General features: G+C 51.9%; 12 protein-coding genes across 12 annotated transcripts; 3 read left to right on the top strand and 9 right to left on the bottom strand.

Annotated features, from left to right (window-relative positions):
- Positions 1-716: 716 nt before the first annotated feature.
- PG986_009672 (uncharacterized protein) lies at positions 717-1834 on the top strand (the record flags this gene model as incomplete). The annotated part of the gene is made up of 3 exons (XM_066845894.1): positions 717-945; positions 1090-1161; positions 1488-1834. 3 exons carry the CDS (start codon positions 717-719, stop codon positions 1832-1834), a joined length of 648 nt encoding a protein of 215 aa, XP_066698292.1.
- A 264-nt stretch (positions 1835-2098) lies between these two features.
- PG986_009671 (uncharacterized protein) lies at positions 2099-2427 on the top strand (the record flags this gene model as incomplete). Its single annotated transcript, XM_066845893.1, has 2 exons — positions 2099-2275; positions 2398-2427. The coding sequence occupies 2 exons, from the start codon at positions 2099-2101 to the stop codon at positions 2425-2427; spliced, it is 207 nt and encodes a 68-aa protein (XP_066698291.1).
- Positions 2428-5615: 3188 nt separating this feature from the next.
- Positions 5616-6055, bottom strand: PG986_009670 (uncharacterized protein; the record flags this gene model as incomplete). Its single annotated transcript, XM_066845892.1, has 2 exons — positions 5616-5733; positions 5874-6055. The coding sequence occupies 2 exons, from the start codon at positions 6053-6055 to the stop codon at positions 5616-5618; spliced, it is 300 nt and encodes a 99-aa protein (XP_066698290.1).
- A 2649-nt stretch (positions 6056-8704) lies between these two features.
- On the bottom strand, positions 8705-9400 carry PG986_009669 (uncharacterized protein; the record flags this gene model as incomplete). The annotated part of the gene is made up of 3 exons (XM_066845891.1): positions 8705-8865; positions 8966-9147; positions 9225-9400. The coding sequence occupies 3 exons, from the start codon at positions 9398-9400 to the stop codon at positions 8705-8707; spliced, it is 519 nt and encodes a 172-aa protein (XP_066698289.1).
- An 839-nt stretch (positions 9401-10239) lies between these two features.
- PG986_009668 (uncharacterized protein) lies at positions 10240-11772 on the bottom strand (the record flags this gene model as incomplete). The annotated part of the gene is made up of 4 exons (XM_066845890.1): positions 10240-10879; positions 10936-11125; positions 11543-11599; positions 11658-11772. 4 exons carry the CDS (start codon positions 11770-11772, stop codon positions 10240-10242), a joined length of 1002 nt encoding a protein of 333 aa, XP_066698288.1.
- A 2051-nt stretch (positions 11773-13823) lies between these two features.
- On the bottom strand, positions 13824-15436 carry PG986_009667 (uncharacterized protein; the record flags this gene model as incomplete). The annotated part of the gene is made up of 2 exons (XM_066845889.1): positions 13824-14065; positions 14887-15436. The coding sequence occupies 2 exons, from the start codon at positions 15434-15436 to the stop codon at positions 13824-13826; spliced, it is 792 nt and encodes a 263-aa protein (XP_066698287.1).
- A 623-nt stretch (positions 15437-16059) lies between these two features.
- On the bottom strand, positions 16060-16743 carry PG986_009666 (uncharacterized protein; the record flags this gene model as incomplete). The annotated part of the gene is made up of 1 exon (XM_066845888.1): positions 16060-16743. The coding sequence occupies one exon, from the start codon at positions 16741-16743 to the stop codon at positions 16060-16062; it is 684 nt and encodes a 227-aa protein (XP_066698286.1).
- A 736-nt stretch (positions 16744-17479) lies between these two features.
- PG986_009665 (adenylate kinase cytosolic) lies at positions 17480-18497 on the bottom strand (the record flags this gene model as incomplete). The annotated part of the gene is made up of 4 exons (XM_066845887.1): positions 17480-17930; positions 18001-18155; positions 18226-18300; positions 18351-18497. The coding sequence occupies 4 exons, from the start codon at positions 18495-18497 to the stop codon at positions 17480-17482; spliced, it is 828 nt and encodes a 275-aa protein (XP_066698285.1).
- A 1441-nt stretch (positions 18498-19938) lies between these two features.
- Positions 19939-21136, top strand: PG986_009664 (26S proteasome regulatory subunit; the record flags this gene model as incomplete). Its single annotated transcript, XM_066845886.1, has 3 exons — positions 19939-20122; positions 20218-20489; positions 20546-21136. 3 exons carry the CDS (start codon positions 19939-19941, stop codon positions 21134-21136), a joined length of 1047 nt encoding a protein of 348 aa, XP_066698284.1.
- Positions 21137-21463: 327 nt separating this feature from the next.
- On the bottom strand, positions 21464-22285 carry PG986_009663 (coproporphyrinogen III oxidase; the record flags this gene model as incomplete). The annotated part of the gene is made up of 1 exon (XM_066845885.1): positions 21464-22285. The coding sequence occupies one exon, from the start codon at positions 22283-22285 to the stop codon at positions 21464-21466; it is 822 nt and encodes a 273-aa protein (XP_066698283.1).
- A 623-nt stretch (positions 22286-22908) lies between these two features.
- On the bottom strand, positions 22909-23511 carry PG986_009662 (uncharacterized protein; the record flags this gene model as incomplete). Its single annotated transcript, XM_066845884.1, has 1 exon — positions 22909-23511. One exon carries the CDS (start codon positions 23509-23511, stop codon positions 22909-22911), a length of 603 nt encoding a protein of 200 aa, XP_066698282.1.
- An 881-nt stretch (positions 23512-24392) lies between these two features.
- On the bottom strand, positions 24393-25656 carry PG986_009661 (coproporphyrinogen III oxidase; the record flags this gene model as incomplete). The annotated part of the gene is made up of 2 exons (XM_066845883.1): positions 24393-25409; positions 25486-25656. The coding sequence occupies 2 exons, from the start codon at positions 25654-25656 to the stop codon at positions 24393-24395; spliced, it is 1188 nt and encodes a 395-aa protein (XP_066698281.1).
- Positions 25657-25988: the final 332 nt, after the last annotated feature.

Genomic DNA, 25988 nt, shown 5'->3' with positions numbered 1-25988 from the left:
CCAAACTGTTAGGCGCTTGCGCCCGTCACCCGCCACACGTCGACGACGACACAACCTCCCCCCGCGCTGTTCGTGGGTACCAGCAGCAAGCAAACTTCAAGGGTCATGTTTCAAGTGCTACCTTGCCGAATGCTACACTATATATACCTGCAGCCTATCACACCTATCGTCTTCCTGTCCTGGCCCTGAATTGTCACCATGCCGAGTAAGGGGTCATTGCTCGCACAAGGCGATGGCTCGGCAGATGGTGGCTCCTCTAAGTCCCAGGGCGCCCACAACCCTGACTACTACTGGCTTTATTTTAACTTTGAATCAGACTTGGAAGATAAACCCATCTACTCGGGCCCTCCCTCGAATTAAAGTTCTCGTGGCACTTGGGGGCGTCCCTACGTACTGGTTACTCTCGATCCGAAGGGGAGAGCTTCATCCGAACCTTTGCATGGCTTCCCTTGGTGTTGCCCAGCCCGGCCTGCCCATTTGGGTGGTTCTCCGGGTCCGAGGTACGGCCCAGGCTCGTCATTCCCACGTGCGAGGCCTTCAATGGCGCAATGAAAGACCTCCGTAGTCGTGCCACTATATATACATGGCCCTTTGTCCCAGTTGCGCATTAGTGTCCTCGATTCTCCTTCACGAGGGATCTCGAATTGGCAGGAACGACTTGGACTCAACCAGCTGCCCGAATTTAACGAAATGAAGCTGAAGAAATAGGTACGGAGATGTTCTCCGTTAGCATCGATCGTTGGTGCGGACCAACGATTCCTTATCCTTTCTGGCCAGCTGTCCGTACTGTGAAAAGCTCCTCTTCCGGCACGGAGCGCGGCCCCAGCTCCGTCACCTTTCCCATGGCCGGTCCACGCTTTGAACATGCCGTCTTCATACCGGATCCACTGCATAAACAAGCACGTTCTCAGAAACCACGGGAACAGCCAGGCCCTTTCGTGCTAGGTGTGACACAATGTCATGTATTCATCAGCTTTCTACCTAAGTTGACTACGGACAAGCCATTTTCTCATACGTCCTTTCTGTCCAGGGTAGGCTACAGGGTAGCTGCAATACGGATGCTTTCATAACAGGCTATTCGCCGCGCAGAAACGAGAAGCCTAAGCGAGGGCCGTCGCTCATATGCCACAACATATGAGAGCCCCGGAGACGGCATCTCAGGTAGGCGCCACCTCGGAAACATATATGGCATCCTGTTCGATACACTGTTCCCTCTGGATTAGGCTACACATTCCATCCCATGGCCTGCTTGTTTTGGCCATCGATCATGCCTTCTCGGTTGTTTTTGTCCTGTTTTCCTTTTCTCGTTTCTCCCTTTTTTTTCTTCTTTCCTTCTTTCTTTGCTTCGCTTTTCGGCTCGTGATGTTGCCGTTCCCCTTTCTTCTCTCGTCAGCCCAGCAGGAACGAAAGACTCCTGGAGAGCAGTTTACTCTCCAATCTTAATGGAGGAGCGACCAATTCCAAACATCTTGGCCAGTTCAAAGTAGAACTCCTCCAGCTGCTCCGGGTCCTCCTCACAGACCTCAAAGTGGTCATCGAGGGGCCGCAGCGAGTTGAACAGAGTGTCCTTGCGATGTGCCAGCTCGTGGTCATGGAAGTGGGCATCGGCGAGCTTGAGGGTCAGGAGGTTGGGGCAACGATCGTGCAGCGCAATGCACATGCCCAGCAGCTCCCACTCCAGGATTCCGGGCGGGGAGATCCAGAAGCGACGGATGTAGCCGGCGTTGGTGGCGCCAATGGTGTTGAAGAAGGTGTTGAGAACGCAGACTCCATCTGCCTTTCTGAGAGCCTCGCCACCGCAAAAGGGGAAGATGTTCATGGTCTTATAGCATGAACAGTATTCAGGGCTGACCACGAAGTGAGTATTCTTGTAGAGATACTCGATTGCCTCCTGTCCGACCTGTCGGTTCGCCAGAAGGAGAGAGTTGTTCAGTCTGCGCTGTCGTGCTGTGGGATTGGCAGTCGAAGGCATAATTTCTGTGCGGATGAAAATCTCTCTTGAATCACGCTCATCAAGGAGAGTGAAGGTCGATGTACCAAATTCAAGGCGATCAGCATCAGCATCGCCGGCTGGACGTAGGACCAGAGCTTGATCATCATGGCCCGGGATCGAATCGTCACCATCTTTGCTCTGACTGGCATCGCCTTCATCGTGACTCTGACTAGCACCGTCGTCATCAAGGCTCTGGCTAGCATCCTCGCTATCGTAGCTCTGGCTAGCATCGGCGGCATCACCAGCATCGCTGCTGTCAGGGTTCCAGACAATGTCGCTGTGGTAGTACCCTTCATCATCTTCATCATCATCGGTAGTATCATACTCACTCGGAACATGACATGAATGATCATGGATAGTGAGCCGGACAGGGTCTTCTATTAGAAGGGACTCCTTGTATATAGCGTCGCGAAGCTCCCGAGGGAGACCCATGAAGTTGAAGGAGGACATGGCGAGTAGTAGGTAGCGATGGCCACCGCCAGCTTAACCAAGAAAATCGGCAAGATGAGAAGCAGCGATGGTCAAGAGTCTGATACGATGATACGTTAGTGGTCTGCGGCTGAACCTTGGAAGCGTGTGGGATGATGCGCGCGCTACAGGGTAGCTACAGGATAGGTGAACTTACCTGCACACACAACCTGTGTGTAGACCTTCGGCAAATGCAGGGAATGGGCAAGGTTTAATCTTTACAAGATCATGTCAGCATAGCTTTCATTGAACTATTAGGAACTTCTGGAGCCCGAAGAAGATGGAGAGGGAAAAAAAAAACCAATTATAGAAAAAGAACTTACAAACAATAGAACCCAGGTCGTTGTAGACAAGCCAGAATTCCAAGAAGTAGAGAAGATACCTTATTCAAAAGCGAAGTTAGCAATGGCCGACGAATTGCAAAAGGGAAAAAGGGTTATATTATTAGTATGGGAAACCCAAGGAAGGAACTTACCAATGGTGAAGGGTACCAACAAGCTTAAGATCAAAGCTAACCTGGGCCTCGATCAGGGTTGACTTGGGCTTCGACCAGAGTTGACTTGGGCCTCGATCAGAGCAGGGGGTGGAACTGAAGCGAAGGCGCGATCAAGGGCCAGCTCCAATGGAACTGTGTTGGCTGCCAGGTTTGGAGACACGCCAGCAGCAGCTCAAGTATGTGGGTAAATGGGATCAACCAGTAATACAAGTTCTATGGATCCTCAGGTCAACCCTCAAGGTCAATCTTGGGATCCGATGCAGCGTGGTGGTCTTGTGCTTTGTTTTGCTGTTTAGTTTTCTCGGTCGGAGAAAAAAGTGAGGTGTGGTGGGAGAGGCTTACCGAAAGACTTTTCCCACCGGATTTTGTACGTACCTCAACCCAGCTCGATTTCGGACGGTTTTTGTTACCAGGGACAATGCCGGATTCCCTTCGGCCCGGGAGAACATGCAGGTCCAATCGGAGCCGGATAATAACACGGAAGGGCTTCGGAGGGTGCCCAAGCGCTTTCCATGCTCCAGGGAAGCTTCGAGAGACGTCTTTGGATTTCTTCATCATAGTGGCTGCTTAAATCTGCCCAATTGTATCAAATACAAGACGCCGCTTGGTGAATAACAGCAAAGACTCCCAGAGTACAGCATTCACAGTGTCCAGTACCTCCCTGAATGTTTATATAAATGGCGATAGTAAACGCGTTTTATATACTATAGAAGAACTTTGTCCCTTAGAGCAACACAATGCAAATATCCCCAAGATTAATGTTCCGTTGAAAACTACTTCTGCTAATATAGGGGTTAACAGGACTGCCTAAGGATCACTTGTTCCATAGGACAATGATGCCAGACGCCTCGGCCGGCTTGGAACGAGCATGGATCTTCGTCCCCCCTGAGTAGAGACCCCAAATCCGAAAAAGGAAACATGAGAAAGGTTGCCGCAACTAGATCCCCGAAAAGCATTGCCGAGGAGAAAATTGTATAGATAAAAGAAGACATATCTACAGCGGAGAACGAAGAAGGACATTCCATCTATTCAACATCAGCCTTGCGTTAGACAACCAAGCCAACATCACCAACTGTCCCACGTCCTCCACCACCGGACCAAACATCAAAAAATCATCTACAACAACCACTACGAGAACCATGCCCTCACCTCAACCCATTATCGGCCCGGGCGTGATCCTGACGCTGCCCTTGAGGCCAAAACCGCAGACTGGCTCCAAAACCACCACATCCAACTCAGACCGGCATCACGCCCCAGTCATGTAACAGCAGCGTGAGCAAGACCTCCTCGACTAAGCAGTGAAGGAGAAACAGGAGATCAGGTAAGTAAGGGAGAGGCAATATCCGTCCATGATGTCCATTAAGTTAATGAGTGTTCCAGCAAGTTACGGTGGATACTTGGAGCTGAATAGATGGTATCAAAGCCACGGCCGTTGCTTAGGCGACACAGGACCTGCTGCTGAGTATACATCCTAGAATAGCGCTCTCTCGCACTCTCAAAGCTACCGTCGAGACCGTTTCATTAAGATTCTGCCACTCGGTAACCTTTGGGAGTTGGGTATCTAGCGACTTAGAGTGCGCCGGGAGCCAATCTACAGCACATTCACCAACATCAAACCATGCTTGGATCCATTCAATATGTGTTCTGTTCCTTATAAGTTCATTTGGAACACACGTAGTCTAGTGACGATGCTACCCTGAAGCTTGACTACTAACCCTAGAGCCCATCAAAACTAGTAAAGAGCTTGCAATGTCCCAAGTCTCAGATATTCAAGACCTGGACCAAGCCCTCCTTGGCCCAAACGGGTATGTCCAGTAGCGGCGTCTCCCCGTCTTGGCGTCGGCAAGCCACAATGGCCAGGGATAGTTAATGGGTACAGTTTTTATTAGGTAAGCCGATCTACTACGAACACCGTAGTACCGAGGAGCAGGCTTTGACATTGCCGTTTTGAAGCCTGGTGATAGGTTTTCGCAGAGGAAATGCATCGACCTGTCGGTCTCCGTGAGCTACTTGCTCGGATACAGCATACCAATGTAGCTGCGCAGTCCTACTAAAGCATGTTGACATTCACGTACAATGGCTTCCCTGAGCCCCACGGATGACACAAACGAGCCAATAGGGTCACGAGTACCGAATTCTATTAGGTAAATACGAAGGGGTCTCTTCTTGTAGGATGGGTAACATCTTCGCAAGAGCATTTGATCTACCTCGAGGCCATGCCCGAGGCAGTGCCTCCGGCATCTCCATGAAGCTGATTAGGCCCAGTCCATACCCATGAGCAATAAAACATATATGTGGTGTACCCAAAAAGCGATGGCAAGCTAGGAGTTGCTTCGACTCTATGTCATGTATTTAATTCCAAAAGCCCGAGCCCGAGCTGAAAACGCCCGTGAGAAGTGGCGGGATCCGGTCCACCCTGTTTTGTTGTCGCATGCAGTCCGTCGTGGGTCTGGTGTTGTTCAATCGATGAACCGGTGTCTGTGTTTCACCACCAGCATGGGATAGGATACTGCTTCTGCCTTTTTGTTGCTGTTTATGTAAATCGCATAAGGGGGTATATATTCCAAAGTCGACCGGCGCACTCCAACAACGTGCCCAAACAAGAGTGTTTGGCTATTGATTTTCTATCGTGACAATCGTGAAATGTGCTCGGCGTGTCTACGAGAGGTTGTTGGAGATCTTGACTTCCTGGTCCTCCTCGATGACGGCGTTGTACTGGGTGCTCCAGGCGGTGACGCTCTCGACGATCTTCTGCGGTGCCTTGGCGGCGAAGCCCCTGTTGTTGCGTAACGGTTAGCACATGTATTCTTTGGGAAAGCTTAATCCACCGGGGTTCCGAAGAACGACCACGTGGGGCAAGTGACTATTTTCTAGAAAGAAGACAAATGAAGGGAGAGAAGTATGGCGGGTACTCACTTGAAGAGCGTGTAGCTGTGAGTAATGACGCCACCGGCGTTGGTGATCTCGTCCTTGGCGCGGGTCATGACGTCGTCGGCGGTATCCTGGGGGAAGGTGACGATGATGCCCTTCTGCACGTCAACGGCGACGGCACCCTGGGCGACAGCGAGAGCTGCGACGACGGAGGCGAAGAAACGCATGATGGCTGGAGTATTCGTTGATTGACGATTGAAGATGAAGATAGGGTTCGACGGATAGAGCCGATCGTGTCGTGCGTATATGTAGGGAGGTGGAGTCGTGGAAGAAGATCACTGATTAATTCAAGAAGGAATTGTTGTCTGTCGCAACGGTTGGTTTTGTCAGATATTATCCCGAGGTCGACGGATGTTGCGATTTGAATTGAATGGTTAATGTTAAGTAAGTTAGTTGATGAAGAACGGAGAGTTGGTCCAATGCTGGATGATGGCTGGATGTTGCGACTTGAGTCGCATGAAAGGCCGTCTGGGGGGGCTTGGGCCTGTTTGACCAACGCTGCTGATCCCCTCCACCCGCCTCCACCAGCCAGCTTCCAGAACGGCCGTCCCCCCCAGCAGTGTCACCCACCCCGCTTTAGGCAGTTGCGGTACCTTCCTGGGCGGGCAGCTGGCGGTACTTAATCCCAACAGGCACATGCAATCTTGCGCAAACTGCAGCCCTCCAGGCACTCGAGCTCCTTTTCCTTTCCGCCATTTGGATTTGGGGGGCTGCAGAAAACTCCGCATTCTCAGCTTCCGCTAAAGGAAGGTGCCTAAACCTCTCTTGGCTTAAGGTTATTTTCCGCGATTGCCGGGGCCCGGAACAGAAGGATCCTTTGTTTGCAACTGAGCTGCATCTGACTGTTTGTTTGATTTGATTTGATTCAAAGATGTCCATGCTGGATGATACCCAATCTGCCCCATCAAGCTCGAAGCAGAATGCAGTAGTGCCCAGAATGACCAAGGTCGCCTCAGACATGATCCATCCGTACGTATGTTGATTTACCAGATTCTACCTCATAGTGGTTTACGGCCGTACCAATATACTCCTACCCTCGCAATTGGGGCCCGGGAAGCATCACGTGACTACAGCATTGTTTCGGCCGTTCCCTTTCAGCGAGGGTTCCCTAGCGCTATGGCGGCTTCAATGTTCCAAGTCCGACCGGAACGCCCAGGACACGTGTTTCACGCACCTTCTTCCCTGCCGAAATAGCGTCCCGTCCAGAAGCTGTGCGTAGATATGTGAGAGTCGCGGTATCCACATAATAGTATCGAGTAGGTATTGTGAAAAGCTCACCTGCACAGCAAACTTCCCAGAACCATATTCCTGAGCCCATCGAGGTACATCAGCACCTGCTGGTCGTGGACGGAACCCCAACTGGGCATCGTCGCCACGGCGCTGTCCCTGGCGAAATGCTATCAGCTTCCCGACTTCCAAAACTGGCAACAGATGAATGATGTTCTTGGCTGCGTGGAATACATCGTCCTTGAGATAACCCTCGTCTGACTCTTCCGTAGCGGATGCAGTAAGCATGAAGGTGGCGTTGGACTCCCGATCATCCCATGGAAAGGCCTTGGTACCCCGTTCCATAACACTTCTCAGCAAATATGCGCTTTAGGTTGAGCCGCATGAGGGAGGGAGAGACAACTTACCCAGTGTTGGTGCCAGTCCACTATCGCACCTAGAACTTCAGCATCGCAATGAGGAGCCCACCACGACACTAGATACGTGAAGCCGGCTCGAGAGTTTATAGGGAAGCCATACCTTCATTGTACCTAAGTGTTATGTGCTTGCAATGGTATATTATAGGTTTTTCAACCCAACAGGGGCAGAACTGCCTGCATACCTTGCGATCCAACTATCCACCTCCTTCTTGACTTGTTCGTAATTCGGGTTCTGGAGGGGATGTACTGATGATATGGAACTGAACAAATCGGATATCACAACTTCTATGATGCTGTATATGGTGTGCGGAGATGTGTTCCCGATGGAGCCAGGCCATTTTCATTCCTCTGCGTTTCCATTGTCATGTCACTTTGAGTAAGCCTCCAGCTGGCACAAATCGGAAAGAGATGGGGTTATCATGGTAAAAGGTTGAAGTTAAATAACGAAGCATAGGCTACGCCCGCGAAGAACCCTTGCTGGACCAAGACGGTGTTGGTTCTTATCGATGTCATGATGTCTGCTTACAGCCAAGCTGGATCCCAGAACTGATAACTTGTTCACATCATTGGTCCTTGTTACTGGCCAAGGATATAGGTCGTTGTAGTGACGATGCTGACAGTAACAGCAAACATTACCAGGATTTATATAACTCTCGAGACGAGTAAAAACCACCCGAATTCTAGCATGATATCCGTGGTGCTCAGCCAACAGCTCACGCTACCCAGAAACAATTGCAAAGCAGATATTTTAAAGGAACCAACTACCGAAAACGACTCATTGAAAAGCGGTTTGATGGTGGTCCGGGGATCATGGTGTTGGCTATGGCGATGTACCGCCCCGAGAGCCGCCATCAGCAAAAGTGATCTTATCAAATGATCTTACGATGGGATATTCATATTTATAGACATGAAATCATCTCATCGTTTCTCGCCATAAGCAACAGCAGGTTAGAGATGCATCACTTGGGCCAAGCATGTTTTCTAGGATGTCTCAGAATGAGCTGGGTTGAACATCAGTGTATTTACCATTGGTTCCTCCTAGGCTAAGGAAGCCCTCGTAGTAGTAAACTCACTGACCAAAGTGTGAAGTGTGAGTAACTCGAGGCGTCCGTTCGCGTCCAGCCTAAAGGTCAAGGTAACCATTACCATCATCCAGTCCCTTCCTCCTGATCATCTAGACAAGATCCTAGAACCGCAATCGCATCCGCTCTGGTAGCCGGGTGGCTGAAGGCCACCCGTGTCCTTGCACTGAATGCAGTCCGCCCAGCAGGTGTAGCATCCTTGGTTGCCGAGGCATTGGAGGAGGCCATTGTTATTCTCAATGAGGTCGGCTATAATCAAACAGCACAGGATCAGTTAACATTCTGAAAGGGCTTGTGGTGCAACAAGGCTCAAAGAACCAAGGATGAGCTGGAGTATAAATCGACTTACCAAGATTGACCTCGTTGTGCTGCGTCGGCTTCCCGGCGCCCTGGCTGCAGTCCGCACTTAGAATCGGCTGGGGCTTGGGCTGGCTGCCGTCCAGGTAGTTGGCGAGCTGGCGGTTCGTACAAGAGTCCGTGAACTGACCCATGGAAGCAGGTGTGAGGGTGCCTTCGTAGTTGGCGTAGCAGCTGCGTAGTGATCCCAAGGTCAGCAGGAGGCTAGGCAAAAATGCATTCGAATCTTTTCAAAGGAAGAGATTTCTCACTCGTTCAGATCCAGAGAGGTGGCGATAGAGCCAACTGCCATGTCGCAAAGGGCAGTGAGCTCATTGCCATTGAAGGACCACTGCTGGCAGCTGATGTTGAACGGCGTGGGGTCGGCCGAGGCAAAGAGGCATGCCAAGAGGGCGAATGCCAGGAGGCTGAGTGTGCTGCGTGCCATGATTCTTGGATTGATGGCGAGTGAATGAAGGATTTTGGTTTCTATGCTGCGTATGGTTGGTGTTGAGGGAGGGTTGCGGATCAGGCTGAACACAGGTGTGTTGGATCAGTGTTGGCCTGAGATGACCAAAGAGCTGGAGAATTGCTTGAGTTCAAAATGGCAGATAACGTAGTACAATCAGAGCTCAGGTACTTCCTGGTACACCTCCTTGCATCCACAGGCCAATTGATGCATTCAATGTTCTAAAATTAAAATGGCAAGCACGAAGCTCGTGCATTCTTTTCTTGCTTGTTGTGGCAGCCCAACGCTGTCCCGGCATTTGCAGCCCTGGGATCGAATACAACAGCCAACAGTGATAATGTTCAGATGCAACCAAAAACGCCAAGCGGTGACGTCGGATGGTGTGGTCGCACTTACAGTACAGCCCCGAGAACCATCACACCAGCCCATGAACGCCAGATTTGGTTGGGCTCGAGTTTTCCGTGACAGGGTAGCCCTACAGTCAGGGCAGATGTACAAAACGTGATGAGTCATGGCCTACTTGGATTCACTTGATGTCCAAAGCATATCAGGCATATATCAACATTGATATGATGCTCATTTACCTGAGCCCACCCATCAGTTGGAAGAATTCTGGTGTTGTTGGCTCAACTCGTCGTTGGTTCTGGTCTAATCAGCCTGTAACTATCAACGCCCCCCTGACATGCCCTGGCCCCCAATGCAACCTTGGGGCAGGTACCCCCAGCTCCTCCTGCTGAACACCAGTGTCCCCCAATGGTCATCCACGGGGAGCTCGAGAACCAGCAGCGAACTTGGGCCGTACCTTGCGAAGCACATCCTCACAGATCATGACTATTACCCTGCTCAAGTGTCGACCCATACGAGAATCTCGTTCCATAATCAGGAGCAGAACTCCCACTCCGTTCAACGGCGAAACCGGTCCGTACAATGATGCCCGCCGTGACAGCTTTAGGAGGCTCCGCAATCTCGTCGGGTTCGTCGTTTCCGATATCATCTCGCTCATCGTTGACGCTCTCGCAGTCCTCTACTATGGTCCGCGAGGCCATGAGTATGGCCGTACCGGACTCGGACGCGTGAGCCGGGGGCTCTTGGCTGTCCCATCTCATGGCTGGCGGCATATCGTCCAGCGAAAGCGACCGCGACCGTGCGGATTGGCGGCAGCGCTTGAGCTTGCAACGATCCACCCCCGTCGTCGTTGTCGAGACCTCTGTCGCCGAGTTGGACGTGTAGAGGGATGGGTGGAGGTAGTAGCGGACCATGCTCGGGAGGAAGTGGGTAAAGAAGACCCAGATTGTGGGGATCCCAGCGCAAATGATTCCGCCGTTACACTCGACGAATACGAGTATCAAGTTCTTTTTCACGACCTGAATCCTATCCTCGAAGTAGTGTTCTTCGTCGTCAGGTCGGGCTTGAACTTCTAGGAAGAATGCAAAAGCCCACCACGCGGCAGCATTGGCTCTGGAGTTGTGGTGTTAGACTGGGGATACTACTATTGGAGAACAAAGGCTGCTTACAGGCCACCGAGGCCAAACAGAGCGATGACTGAGAGTTTTTTCCCTAGCCCAAGCTCCAAAGGCAACACAATCGCAGCTGGTATGAGGAGGCAGCAGAGATCGGTGACGATATTCGAGCAATACCAGAATATACCTTCGACATAGGTGGCATCCTCGATCGCATTGGCCAGCTGCGGGGAGAATTCTGACGCTTCGAATATTATATTAAGCATGATGTAACACACGACGAATGTACTGAGCAGATACACCGACCATCGTACCCACTTGGCCCGGGAGAGTCGGAGATAGAACCAGAGGATGGAGAGTTTGATCATGCATATAGTAAAGCTCCGGGCTGTGCTTGCTGGTAATTGAACTGGTCGCTCTGTTAGCTCTGGTGGAAAGGGGCTAGGTAGAATAGAAGAAGGCCACATACGTCTTGTACATGTTTACTCAAGGATTTGAACGCCGCCTCGTCACCTGGGTCCGTCTTTGACCAAGCAATGAAGTAATAATCGACTACTCCGCAGCTTCTTGTCAGATAAGTTGTCGCGGCTTTAGATCGCAAAGGGAGGGTTATGTAGATGTACGGATGAGAAGTTGTGTTGACTGGACAGTCCCAACTTACAAACAACTGTGAAGGCAACAAAGGTCCACATGCAGATCCAAGCAGCGAGATAAAAGTCTGGTGGGGGTGTAATCAGTACCTGAAACCTGGAAATGAGAAGCTGGGCTTGCCTTACAGTCGCTGGCATCCAGATCTCGTCGCCTTACCTGAAGACGGGTGAAGATTCGAAGTGCCACAATGACAGTAGCCACAGCAGCTGTCGTGATGCCGACGATACCCTGTGGCTGCATATTCAGTGGCCTCAGGTGCAAGCGCTCTTGCAAAGCGGTCGGTGAAGAAGAAGGGGGTTGACGTGTCTACGTCGGTATCATACGGTGTCTTGTTGGCAATGGCAGTTGCCACGAAGCCCAGGAGGATGTCATTGAGCAAGAACTGAACAGGTGAAGAGGGGGAATACCATATGTATAACGATTTCAAGTTATTGTGGAACAAGATATCGTCTATCGAGAATTAAGAGATGGGGGATTGGCTGGAACGATTTCCTTCCCCTACATCGAAGATAAGCTCTCTAATTCGTAGCGTAGTGGACGATCGAATTGGCATCCACAGAAATCTTCTTTAGTACCGGCAGTTTTGTGGAGGGTCAATGTACTGCACCCCTTACTTCGATCTGGGAAAAGCGACAGCCAACATGGCCATCATAGTTTGCTTGCAGCATCATATCATGAGCAGCAAACCATGTCGACCTAAATTACCCACGCGGAATTCTGACACGTTCAGTAATCAGTCCAAGAAGGTCATAAGTACCCAAAGGCATATGCCTCACATTATATGAAGGTCGCTTCAATGGTCACTCAAAACACGAGCTGGGAGACTACGTTGATACGGGTCCTCTCACGCATGCAGGGGTACGCGAGCCATACAAGTTAGCGTACCATCCCCTCGGAATACCAACATAGCAAGGCGAAAGGAGGGCGAGGCAAGCGACTGCTTCTTTTTGCCGATCTCTGCATTGCCGTGCAGCCCTGATCTTGGTCGGGCCCAGATTTATAACCTTCCATGAGCGCACTAGAACATGTTCATGGGAAACCCAATCCGAATCTACGTCCGGCCGATGCCCAGCACCGAGTACACCGTGGCTAGGGCAGCATTCATCGAGGGCAAACATGCTACAGTGATGGCCTGTTTTCGGGGCTTGGGGTGTTATTGGATGTTGCCGCCCAACGAACCCCTGACCTACTGCTCGCTGATCCAACATTTGGGCAGCAACAAGATTTGTGACCGGCTCACCAGCGAACTGTTGGCTATCGCCTAGCCACCTAAAAGCCAAACATGCGGCATGAGTTCAAGCCTTTGGCGCAGTAGCGTCGTGTTCGCAGCTCGAACCACTACAAGTTAGACAGGAACTCGGTTTGCAAGACCTGGTCCAAGTCATGCCTGCCGCCTCCTTCGTCATGTTGGTAGCAGAGGACATGAAATTCGCGTCCAAGTTATGATACAATTGGAGCATCAGCAGATTGACCGCCAGGAGCCCGATCTTTCCTTGTCAAAGGTTGTCTGCTGGACTCGTTCCGGGCAATCACTTCATGTCGTTCTCACGAAGTTCCAATAGACCATGGTGCCTCCCGACCCTCGATACCTCATAACCCTTCTCCCCCCCAGACTCCAAGGCGCCGGTTATACGGCGCTCAACACCGCTTTACTGAAGAAGTCTAGAATGGGCGACAACATGGTTCCAACGATGGTCAGTTACTGGGGTGGATCATTCCATCATAGCTTGGTCTCCGCTACCCATCCGTGCCGTTCACGATAACAATATGATAAATGGCAAGATCGAAGCATCGCACCCACTTATGCTCCTAGATGAACGTATGGCGGTTTCCGCATGAGTTCGCACGTGACTAGAGTCTAGCCTGGATGTCGCCTTTCTCACGGCCGACATAGGTGCAGAAATACTACCTACTAATGCTTCCGTGTTTGCCCCATAACTGCTCCGAGGTATTCGTGACTGTGCCGCACACCAAAACGGCACAAAATGCCAATGCTCTTCAAGTGACCCGCAGCCCCCGTCCAACCAACACGGGCTTCCCTAAATGTTAACTTGAATAGGCCACAAGGCCCGATGCAATGCGAAGGCTAAGCTGGAAAAGGAAAAAGGGCACTTACATGCCCTCAGGTATCCAAGGTGGAACCTCGGACCATAGTGAACTGGATGCTGGATTACTTACAGCAACAGCAGTTCAGGGAGATACGCTTCCAGTCCTATATAAAGAGGCTCTTGCAGCTCGATGATTTTGCTTTCTATACGACAACTCACACCTTCTATCGACAATCTCACTGTCTATCTCAACGACTCCACTAATAATCGTAATCCCACAATATCAGCACCATGCGTCTTTCCGCTATCGCCACTACCCTCTTCAGCACCATCACACTCGTGCAGGGAGGCTTTCTGCAGACATGTAAAGATCCAAGCATGATTGAAGGAGGCCTCGAGGCTTCCTGCCGCACTTCCAGCAGTAGTTGGCGCCATTCCAGACTTTCGCTCAACAGCTGTCTTGCGAATGACAACGGTGTGCTCAACTGGAGGAAAAAGTAAGCATATACACCTTATTTCACTCCAGCCTGTTCAAATTTGCATCTCTATTTTCGTCCAACAGAGAGGAACACTAAATGGCTTACCATTTCAACCTTCTTCACTTATATAGCGGCGGTGCCATGTCAAGTTGTCGATATGGCAGACCTCAGACTGGCCGTTACGCGCTTTGCTGGAGCTGTGATATGAGAGGCGGATCAACAGACTTTGATTGTGTCGAACTTGGTACGTATCATTGCTACCAGAACCCCCTGAGCCTCTGCGTCGATATGCACAGAAACTAAATTGTAAACGTGTAGACGACCGCATCAACAACCAAAATGGTCACCTTGAGTGCTTCGGTATTGCTGGATCTTAGGGGAATACTGGTCACATCCTTTGATGAGAAATCGATCGTTACATTCAGCCTGAGCATAGGTGTCCAAGCCACTGCGTCTGACAAAGCCACTCTTACTGCTCAACTTGACATAGTTGTGGTTAATAAAAGCCTGGTCGGTTACATGATGTTTTACTACGGCTCACTAGATGTGCTCCCCCTACAATATTACAATTGGACTTTATCATGCGGTATACCCCTGAATGGCATCAAACTGTACGTAGTTCAGTCATAACTCCGGCAGATCCTCCGAGTCGATCCCACCCATCAGGATTCTACCCAATTACCGCTGGGCATCCCCAAGGCTCCCCACCTTCACATGGCGGACGATCCCCAATCGCTTCTCATAATACCCGGGATCGCTTTTCTGTCCCTCTTCGTAATGCTTCTTTGCCCGGCCATACAATTGACGTGGACCCCGTTCAATTTTACCTTTGAACCCAGATCGGAGGCTGTTAGGAAGTTTGTCGAACAGCCGCGTTGCAACACCATTGTCGCCGATCTGGACAAATGTGGCGCCACATGGGCGATATCTCGGATCGCCCCCGTGTGTTGAAATGAGTTTGTCTCCTCTCTTAGCCTCTAGAGTCATGACCTCAACTATCTTTTCAATCAGATCCTCCTCCTCCTGAGCCACCAGAGATGCCCCATTCGTAATCCAGATAATGTTTCGGGGTATGCAGTTGGGACTCTTGTCATAGCTCTTCAGCGCCGAAACAAAAGCGGCAATATGATCATTCCCACCACCGCTTGCTTCGAGGAAATCTTGGATAGCCTCGTTGGGCTTTTCGGGGTCGTGATTGGGAAATTCACGAGATGTGGGATTGCCGTCAGACTGAAAGTAGTGGATTGTAGCATCCTTGTCCCTCTCTAGTATATGAGGGCGTAATGCTTCGAGGATACCCTTCATAAGCTGTAACTCATGTTGACCCAAGTCGTTATTGTTGTCCAAGAATACGTGATATTCGAATCCCCGTAACATTGTAAGTTGGACCCAAGGATGTCTACACGAATTCGGTTTAGGGGCAAACAAGATGGATGATTTGCCAAAGGGTCCCGCTACGATACCAGTGTTGAGACAGAGGTTTATATCATGTCGTCTTTGCATTGGCTTTCCTTGTATCCCTATCTTCTTCAGGAATGACTGTTGGTAGCACAAGCAAGCATTTGTACAACGTTTAGATGGCCGCAAACGGAAGCTCCGACTAGAAAAGAACCAACCACATCGTATATAAATAATACAAATGGAGTAAAAGTGTCGTAGGGCTAGATAGCTATATTTAGTATATTGAAATATTGTAAGGCCATCTACTACGACGATACCTGAGGGACATACCAAAGGATCGTGGCTCCCGTCTAGGAAGTGTAGTGTTAGCAGAAGAATTGGAATTATACCAGCATATAATGTATGATTCGGGTGTGAGGTGCTGAAAGAAGTAGACTCTTCATTACGAGACCAGCAACGCAGAATAAATTTTAAAATAGATCTCTCAAACGAGAAAGGAATTGTCATGCTTAACAACCTTCCCCTTATCGATTCTTCTACGCCAAATATTTCTGGTTATCAATCCTATCCCTATATCGATCACGCCTCGTATGGCAGACTTAATTCTCCTGAGCCAGCACGGGTCGAGGCTTCGTACCCTTCAAGATCTTTCCGAGATAGCCCATGGGATTCTTCTCCGCCACATCAAACGATGCCAACTGCACAAAATCAACCATATCCACATTCTTCTTGCAATAGGCCTCCTTGCCCTCTACGCCGTTTTTTAAATAGTTTGCTTGTGCTTTTTTGCACATTTCATCTCCTTGCTCTCTTCCCTCATCTAAACGTCTCTGAAACTCTGACTGAAGCTTGCCCGCGAGCGTAGAAAACAGATCCCGCACAGCTAGGTTGCTACCAAGCTGGACGAAGTAGATGCTAAATGGGTTTCGTTCTGGGTTCTGCTCTTCGGGGTTCTGCTTGTCGGAAATAGCAGCGGAGAGGACCATTCCCCGAGTTATGGTACCTATGAGATCAAGTTTTTGGCACAAGAGCTTAGTGCCGTCCGTGACCCAAACGAAGATGTGATGCTCCCCGCTCTTCTTATAAATGTAAATCTCAGAGTCAGTGATTATCTGGCGGAGAGATGCGATATGCTCTTCCGCGGTAGCCACGCTATCCTCCCTAACGCATCCTCCCTCCTTGTTGATCCTGCTGATAATTTCTGAGACAACGAAGTCTCTAAATCCTAATTTCTCAGTCTGGTCACTGTCGGTGAAGACGTGGTAGAGTAAATCAGGTGACATGTTGTTACTGGTTCTGGAAGTAGTTGTGTTAAGATATACGACTGTAAGTGACGTACAGCAGAAAGGTCTGAAAGATCGTTATGATAGGTCTCGAGAGACCTTTTTATAGACGGACTCCACGACCGCTTAGTTTGCCATCTTCGTCTCAGGGGGGTTGTCTATTGGGAAACTTTACGGGGCCAAGAGACGTCCGTATAACATGGGTAAACTGCAAACGGAACATAAAGTACTTGGGTTGGGAGAAAACGAGCAAATCCGTTGTCGCATTCTCGGAGAGCCGGGAACCACACCAGCGATCCAACACGGCAGGGATGGGAAGCCGGAAAACACATTCTTGGGCGAGAGCAAACATATCAAACATCATGCCGGAAACGCATTCTGACGGCGCCAATCACTTCAGGCACGCAGCACGAGAATTCAATCCGCACCGTAATGTCGAATAGGATTCCAAAACCGCCTTTTACGGATGACCTAATTAAGTGACATCGTACATACAAAACAGTCAAGCTCGTGAAGTCGTATGATACAGGTCGTTGGATTACTTCCTCCTAACACCGATTTCCACATTTATTTTTTCATACACGAAGGCGAAACAAACAGGGGGGTGGGCAAGCGATGCTCGTTTCTGAGAGAGATCGCAAAAACACCGCCTCGGTGTACCGAGTTCACTCTAGTTGATTGATTCCATCGATACCCTGTTGGAAAGTACCTGTTACTGCTTTGGTATTGCTTTTGTTTAGCGACCAGTCAGCTTGTTGAGGATGCTGCTGCCCTTCTTCTTGTCGGCGTCGAAAACGTTCAGCAGGCTCTTCCAGACCTGGCCGGGTTCTTGGCTGGCGTCGATGGACTTCCAGATGCCGGTGTTCTGGTAGTAGCCAACGACGGGGGCGGTCTGTGCGTGGTAGGTTACGAGGCGCTTCTTGAGGGCCTCGGCGTTGTCGTCCGAGCGCTGGACCAGGGGCTCGCCGGTGATGTCGTCCTTCATGTAGCTCTTGGGAGGGTTGAAGGTGCTGTGGTAGCTGCGGCCCGAGGCGGGGTGGACCAGGCGGCCGGTGATACGGGCCACAAGCAGAGCATCGTCGATCTTGAGCTCGACGGCGTGTTGCAGGGGCGACTTCTTCTCGGCCAACATCTTGTCCAGAGCCTCGGCCTGGGGGATGGTACGGGGGAAACCATCGAGAATGAAGCTGTCGCATCGTTAGATTCGTTATCCGTAAAGGTGGGCGGGCGCATTTGGGTGCACGGGGTTCTACATACCCTCCCTTGCACTCCTTGTTGGTCTCGAGCTCCGCCTTGATCATGCCAATGACGATGTCATCGCTGACAAGACCACCAGCATCCATAATCTTCTTAGCTTCCCGACCGAGGTCCGTCTTCTTAGCGATTTGCGATCGAAGCATGTCACCGGTTGCCTTTGAGTATTGTTAGCAGGCTGTGTGTGGTATTGTAATCGCCGAGTCGGGTCGTGTGGACTATACGCACCAAATGGCAGCACGAGAACTTCTCCTTGATCTTGGGTGCCTGGGTGCCCTTGCCTGTGGGAACGCCGCAAGTTAGCTAACCGAGTACGTAATCTGCCGGGTCGCAACCGTTATTGTAAGACATACCAGCACCGGGGGTCCCATCAGGATCATGCGCACGCCATCGGTGGACTTGACTTCGCCGGTCTGGCGCTCCTCAAGGCTCTGGACGCGGTTCTCGAGGCCCGTAACGACGTCGCGCAACCGCTGGAGTTCCTGGTCAATGACGCCCATTTTTTCTGTTTCTGAGGGAGGAGCTGGAGGTAGAAGCCGGACCGAGGCGATCGGGAGGGTCGAGAGAAGGGGGTGGAGAGGACGGGTTGAGAGGGTGGGAATAAGATCTGTTGTTGGACTTGGGAATGGCACGGAGAAGAGGAGGAAGGGAGAGAAAGGTTCGAAGCTCCGAGTCTGGAGGTTGCCCGGGTCTTTGGTTTCTCTCTTATTTGTTCGCGAATAGCTTTCCAAGCCCAGGACAGGGAACAGGTTGCGACAAGAACCCACCCAGCAATTGGGGCCTGCCAGTGGCTGCGGAACTGGTTTACAGTGGGTCCAACGCACAACCACGAGGCAGCGAGGGCGCCCGTTAGCGGCTTCGGTCACCTGGAGCTCGGCTAATCTTTGGATCTGACGTGCTAAACACGCTGAACAAGCAGGCATGTACCTCCTGATCTGGAGGGACATGCAGTGAGTGATTTGACGGCGCGACACTCTCTCTGCTATCAACTTATCTCCTGGGACGTAAGCTTCTTCAACTTCCCTTGAGCCGCTGGGCTGGAAGGATGAGAGGATCGCCGAGAGCACAAGTACAACCACGGCCTCCCCTCCCCTTTCGGTCTATTTTGGGCATCACATCTGATTTGGACAGTTCATATCAGACCATCAGAGGAAACACTTCAAGCCTCGAGGTCCACTGGTAGCCCGATTTTACCTGATTCCCATGTACGCATTCGGCACTACTCTGGATTCCATGTTACCTAATCGTTTTCTGGAACTTCAGCGGTTGGACGTTCAAGCTTTAAAGCCGAGATCTCCGGTATTCGATGTGCTGAACAGATATGTGATTGGCGTTTCCAAGATGAGAGATAATATGACTATGCACTCAGATCCGGAAGTTATGATGTACACTCTTCTTTGAATTAGAGGCATTCCTACTGCGTTCCGTTTCCGCGGGCACACACACACACACACACACACACAGGGATGCGTGCATGTGCAGCGAGCCGCGGTCATTCCCAAAGTCGCCTCTCGTCCTGTCGACCGGCAGCCACGGAGTTTCATGTGAGCTTGTCAAATCGGTTTGATGTAATTCTTGGAGATGGACGGGGATATTATGGCCGAGGTGGGGGGGGTTATCAGCCACCACAGCCACAGTGTCAATTGAGGCGGAAGCTTCTTCCCTGAGCTTCCGTTGTTGGATGGTGGGGGCAGCAGTCGTTAGGTACGTACCTGAGCTCTAGGTAGGCAAGGCAGCCTCACCACTACGCAGCACTCTCTGTACGTATGTGCACTGAGCTGGCCCATCATCAATCGAATCATACCCTCAGCCTTCTCATCCAGCGACCAGCCCAAGCCACCCACCACATCTCCCATTCTCTGCAATTCCATCATTACGTCCGCTTCTTGCCGAACCCTTCGACCAGCGGGGTATTAGAAGTCACACGGACGGATCGCCACGATGCCCGCCACCACCGCCGAGACGCTCTCGTTTGTCTCGAGAAACGTCACCGTCGCCCCCCTCGTCCTGCTTTCCGTTGTCGATCACTACAACAGAGCGGCCAAGGGCACAAGGAAGCGAGTCGTCGGTGTCCTGCTCGGCCAGAATGATGGAAAGAACGTCAGAGTTTCCAACAGTTTTGCAGGTACGGAAAATCCCCCAGCCCACGATCTTTCGCAGACGGACAGCAAGGTGGCACTTTTGGAGACGACCCGAAGCTAACATGCGATCCCTGGACAGTGCCGTTCGAGGAGGACAACGATGACCCGTCAGTATGGTTCCTCGACCACAACTACGTCGAGAACATGAACGACATGTTCAAGAAGGTCAACGCTCGGGAGAAGTTAATAGGATGGTACCATTCTGGCCCGAAGCTCCGCGCATCGGATCTCGAGATCAATGAGCTTTTCAAGCGTTACACACCAAATCCGTTACTCGTTATTATCGACGTTCAGCCCAAGGAGTCCGGCGTACCAACTGATGCCTACTTTGCGGTGGAGGAGATCAAGGACGTACGTAGTAGAGCGCATATGCTACGCCCACGAAACCCAAAGCTAACAAATCCCAGGACGGCACAACTACTTCCAAGACCTTTGTCCACACACCATCCACCATCGAGGCCGAGGAAGCAGAGGAGATCGGTGTAGAGCATCTGCTTCGCGATATTCGCGATGTTGCTATCGGCACTCTGTCTACCCGAATCACGAACCAACTGCAGTCCCTACAAGGCCTTCACTTGCGACTGCGCGAGATCCAAACCTACCTCCAGAAGGTGCAGGACGGCCAATTACCCGTCAACCACGCCGTGCTGGGCAATCTCCAGGACATCTTCAACCTTCTGCCCAACCTCTCCACACCCAAGCCTACCGCCGATGGCAAGCCTGGCAACGCCAGTGAGCTGTCGCATGCCATGAGCGTCAAGACCAACGACCAGCTGCTGGCCATCTACCTTAGCAGTCTAATCCGCGCCATCACTGCGTTCCACGACCTGATCGAGAACAAGATCCAGAACCGTCAGCAGCAAGAGGAGAAGGAGGCCAAGAAGGAGGAGGCTGCCGCGGCAGCGAAGGAGGGTGACAAGGATAAGAAGGAGGGCGGCGCCAACGGCGTGAACGGGGACACGACAGAGAAGAGCGGCGAGAAGGAGAAGAAGAAATGAGCACCATGACAAAGTGATGCGTTACGGCGTTTTGGTAATGCATTCTGAGACGGCATTATGTATAATACCCTGATACTAGACGATATGGACAGTCTGGTTCAGGTACGTTAGGCTAAAAACGATAGCGCTTGGCCACGATGACGACAAGTTCGTAATTCCCTGTACATTTTGCTTGCCTGTGATATTACCAGAAATTGCGCTCTCCAAACTTGAACAGACAAGAGACTGCGCTGTATCAATTCTGACGTCCTTAACTCCAATTCTCGTCCCAGGGGTATCTTAACTTTTTCTCCTGCGCTCAATCGCACATAGCGACGAAGGTAGGACCTAGATACCCGCTACCAGTCCGGCAGCCTCTTCCTTTCCAGCCCGCCTTTCCGCGACATAGCCACCCAGTACATCCTTCCACCTCTCCGCCAGCACGCACGCGAGGAGGTGCTTGCAACATGGCACACCGCCGGTGCCTACTACTCCGTCGTCCTCGTGCTCGGGATTCAGGCCATCCTTACTCATTCCCCCAAACTCCCAGGCATCGTTCTCTTCACCCTCTTGCCGATTCTCATTCCCAGACACCCTTGCAGCAGTGGCGTTGGGTTGACGAGGCAATGATGATGCGGAGATGTGATAGACTGGCGAGGCAGTCTCGGCGGGAAATGCGGAAAACGCAAACGCCGCACAGCTGCAGTTCCACGCCCGCGTCTGTACCACATAGGTCGGTCCTGCTCCTCCTTCGTTCAGGGCCGCTTCGATGGCTCGTCGGCCGCGGCGGGAGGGCTGCTGGGCGGAGCGGATTAAGTAGAAGAAGTTTGGTTCTTCTTCCTGTGTCTCATTAACCTCTTTTGGTGTGACCTCTGGCTCATCGTTCCCTATCGGCGCATTTTGCTGAGCCGGAGCGGTAGCGACATCACCATGGACTAGTGGGATAATGCGGGTCACTAGACGCCGGTCCAACAGGTCCAGGGCCGGGAGGAGGACGTTGGGGTAGAGAGTGTGGAGGGTGGCCAGGAGAGGTCTGGCTTGAGAAGGAGGGAGGAATTTCAGGGGGTTTGACGAAGGAGCTTGCGTTGGTACTGCGGCTGGGGGGATGCTGGATAGCGTGTTGATGAGGGACGTGAGAAGGGCTCTTGGCGTTGGAAGTACGTCGGCCATGGGAACTTCTTTAGATTTGACTGGCTGGCCCTTGGATGAAGAAGGACGAGTCCTATAAACCAAGTAGTATTTCCGATCAATTCGTTATTCGTCTGTTTCCAGCAGCGCGGGCGCTCCACCAAGCTGCTCTATTTGATGTTCTTCCAGGAGCCCCCGTGCTGCATACGGAGCGATAACATACAATACAGAAAGCTACGCCCCACTAATGTCCGCCATAATTTGACCACTTGCATGCACCGCAGCTACAGTCAAGCAACTTCATCCCACCACCACCATCTTGGTTCCCCATTCCAAAAGTAATCGAGGAGCCCCTATTCCCATGAAAACATTTCGGAAATGAAGTCTGAGAACTGTATGTCCATACCCATCATGTAAATGACCGACATGCCGAGGCCTACAGTTGCGAGCACAAAGGCTGGCCCGCGCAAGACGTCGCGCCACGCGATGCCAGAGTCCGGCTGGAGCATCCTGTTGGTAGAGAAAACCGTACGTAAGTACATGTTACATACATCGGCTTGTTGGAGCCCTGGTGTTTGAATTACATGTGCATGTTTGTCTGTGTCTGTATGCAGCAACTCTGCCAAAGTCGGGTGAGAGACGGGAACTTCAGGTAGGAAAAGAACTCACATCTGCGCCATGAGGGAAAGGAACGCCGCGGACCAGAGCCCTCCGATCAAACGTCTCTGCCGCGTCACCGGTCTCTGTATGTAGGGCATAGGCGGCCGGGCGATCGGTCGGTCGAGTCGCTCATCACCACCAGTGCCTCTGTTCGCCGCCGCACGTCCGGCTTCATTGCCCTCCTCGTTCCCTGCTCCTTTCCCAAATACTTTCCCGACTACAATCTCAATCGCTTTCTGCTCTGAGCCTTCCCCTTCGTCTTGAGGGTGGTCTTGTCCCTCGTCGTGCGTTTTCTCTTGCTCCTGCTCCGGCTCCCCTTCGTCGCTGCTGCTGTGCTGTTCCAGCTCCTGGCTAAGGGGATGAGCTTCCTGGGCCGGCGTGCTGGGATGGGTGACATTGGTGGCGCTCGACGACGCGCTCGACACATTGCGGCTATGCTGCCGCTGTTCCTCCGCTCGCTTCTGCCCCTGCTTGCGGCGGCGGTTGTTGTTTCTATTGCGGCCCATATTCGACGTCGGCGCCGTGGTGCTGTACTGCAACGATGGGTCCGAAGTAGTAGTGGCAAGAACACCATTGGAGCGCCGCGACGGCTCGCATCGTTGACGCATCTGTTTGTGCCTAGTCGGCACAAGTCAGGAGCAGGCGCGATACTCCTTGGGGCGGTCCTTCCTTCTGCTTCTGCCGTTTATCCCACAGATGTGTGTCTCGTCGCCTCCTTCCTGGACAAAACGGTATGTCTCTTCCTGATTCGATGTGCGTAGTTGAGGGCAATCGGTATAAGCGAAGCATTCAATTACGACCAAAGAGACCCCCCGCTTGGCAATACCGTAGCAGTGCGAATATCTCTGATATCTGGCATCTCACAATGTCATCTTGGTAGTCCTAGATATCTACTGGACTTGATCGACTTCAATCAAGGCACCGAAAATGGTAACCCAAAGTTCTGTCCGTTAGGAGTAGAGCTTCCATTTATTGCTGTCTTGACTACCCGTGTTGGAGTATCCTCAAAGAAAAATGCTCATTGTTGCTCATGGTCTATCTGGACCCAAGACCGACCCGGGTACTAGATGCCGTCGGTATTTGACCGCCTTGGTCTTGGAGGATGGCAACCCGGGGAGCCTCATCATCGCGTGCTTAATTGATGCAGTGAATTGAAAGCTCGTAAAAGCAAAGCATGCACCCCATAATGGAGTGCTGATCCATATCCACTAAAAAGGGGTTAAGAGTAAATGTGGTTCAGCAGTGGCCGTCGGCTTGACATGTTAAAGAGTGTCGGTCATAGTTTAAGTATGTAGGTATTTATCGTGCGCTGGTCACCGGTACGCAAGAGAGCTTCAATTCAGGAGATGATGATTATTTTAAATGTTTTTGTCTTGTTTTTAATATTGTAGAGTGTGAACCTTAGGATATCTATATGGTACTTTGAAGCTTTCAAGTATTTTCAGCCCGGGGCCTCTCCATCTGTGTGACACATTAAATATTTTCAAGGTTACACCCACTCCTTGGGCTCCCGCAGCACCTCGAGCAACCGCGACTCCCGGCTCTTAGGCTCGGGCTCGTGCATGTACGCCCACTGCGCCGTCCGGGGCAAGCTGATCAGGATGCTCTCCACCCGCGAGCCCGGTGTGTTCAGGCCGAAGGCGGTGCCGCGGTCGTGGACCAGGTTGAACTCGACGTAGCGGCCGCGGCGAATCTGCTGCCACTCCTTCTCCTTGGCCGTGAAGGGTGCGTCCTTGCGCTTCTCAAGGATGGGCAGGTACGACGGCAAGAAGCTGTCCAGCACCGACCGCACAAAAGCGAAGCCGTTTTGGGTGTCCACTACGTCCTCGTCCAAGTCGTCGAAGAAGATGCCGCCGATTCCTCGGCGCTCTCCTCGGTGCTTGTTGTTGAAGTAGTCGTCACACCAGGCCTTGTATCGGGGGTAGTATTCCTTGTCGTGCTTATCGCACGCCTCCTTCAGTGTGCGGTGGAAGTGGACGGCGTCCTCGTCGAACAGGTAGCTCGGGGTCAAGTCGCTGCCGCCGCCGAACCAGGCGGCCTGTGGTGTGCCATCGGGGTTCATGGTCTCGAAATACCGGCAGTTCATATGCACGGTGGGGGCCATGGGGTTGTGGGGGTGCAGGACCAGACTCAGGCCGAGCGCGTAGAAGTCCAGGTTGTCTACATCCTTGACGTTCTTGTGGTTTTGACGCATCGCCGCAATGCCGCCCTTTGTCAGGGTACCGTACACGACACTGATATTCACGCCGGCCTTCTCAAAGACGTTGCCATCTTGCAGAACGCAGGAGGTTCCACCGCCACCGTTGGGGCGTTTCCACTCGTCCTGCTTGAAGCGGTTGCCGTCGATTTGTTCTAGAGCGAATACGATATCCTTCTGCTTCTGTCGGATGGCCTCTTCCATGCGAAGGCGCATGGGCGAGTTGTCTGTGATGCCCTCCTCCTTCTTCAAGCGCTCGTCGAGGTCGGCGAGGGTCCGCGCCTCGAACTTCATGGGGTCTTGGTAGGCCTGGGAGCATTGAGAGATTTGGGTTAGCCATTGGGTCTTCTAGGACAGGCCAATTGGGCCGGAGGAAGTTTCTTACCATTTGGTAGGCGAGTGCAGACAGTGTGACAGCTCCGACAGCAGCGAAATGGGCGGCACGAGAGGGAGTCTTCTTTGCGCTTGAGCTGGAGCTGAAGAATCGTCGAGGCAATCGTGGGACAGCGACGGCCGGCCGCAGCCTTAAGAAGGTCGAACCACCCCGCCGGGACATGGCTCCGATCGAATGGTTGAGCTGAGCTGGGTTGCTGCTTACTAGGAGATTGGCACGAACGATAATGAGGACACAAAGGAACGACAGGAGGGAGTCGGGCGAGAAGGGTCTTGTCGCCCGATCATTGCACAAGAATCGAATGTTAGTCAGGTGTTTCGGCTGTCTGGGGGACAGCTCGGGACAGGGCTTCTGGACAGGGCCCTGGCAAATTGACAGACGGAAAGCTTCGCTGGCTGGGCGTAGCACGCGCTGTCTGCCACTGTCCCTAACCAGGCACTAGCGGCCGGCGCCACCCCACCCTGCCCACCGAGGCCAGCTAGCCGACCACTAAC

This window comes from Apiospora aurea, assembly GCF_038362705.1.
Source record: "Apiospora aurea strain CBS 24483 chromosome Unknown utg000006l_segment0_segment0, whole genome shotgun sequence".
Classification (NCBI taxonomy): Eukaryota; Fungi; Ascomycota; class Sordariomycetes; order Amphisphaeriales; family Apiosporaceae; genus Apiospora; species Apiospora aurea.
The sequence above is the reverse complement of the archived record's forward strand: the minus strand, read 5'-3'. Positions and strand labels throughout refer to the sequence as shown.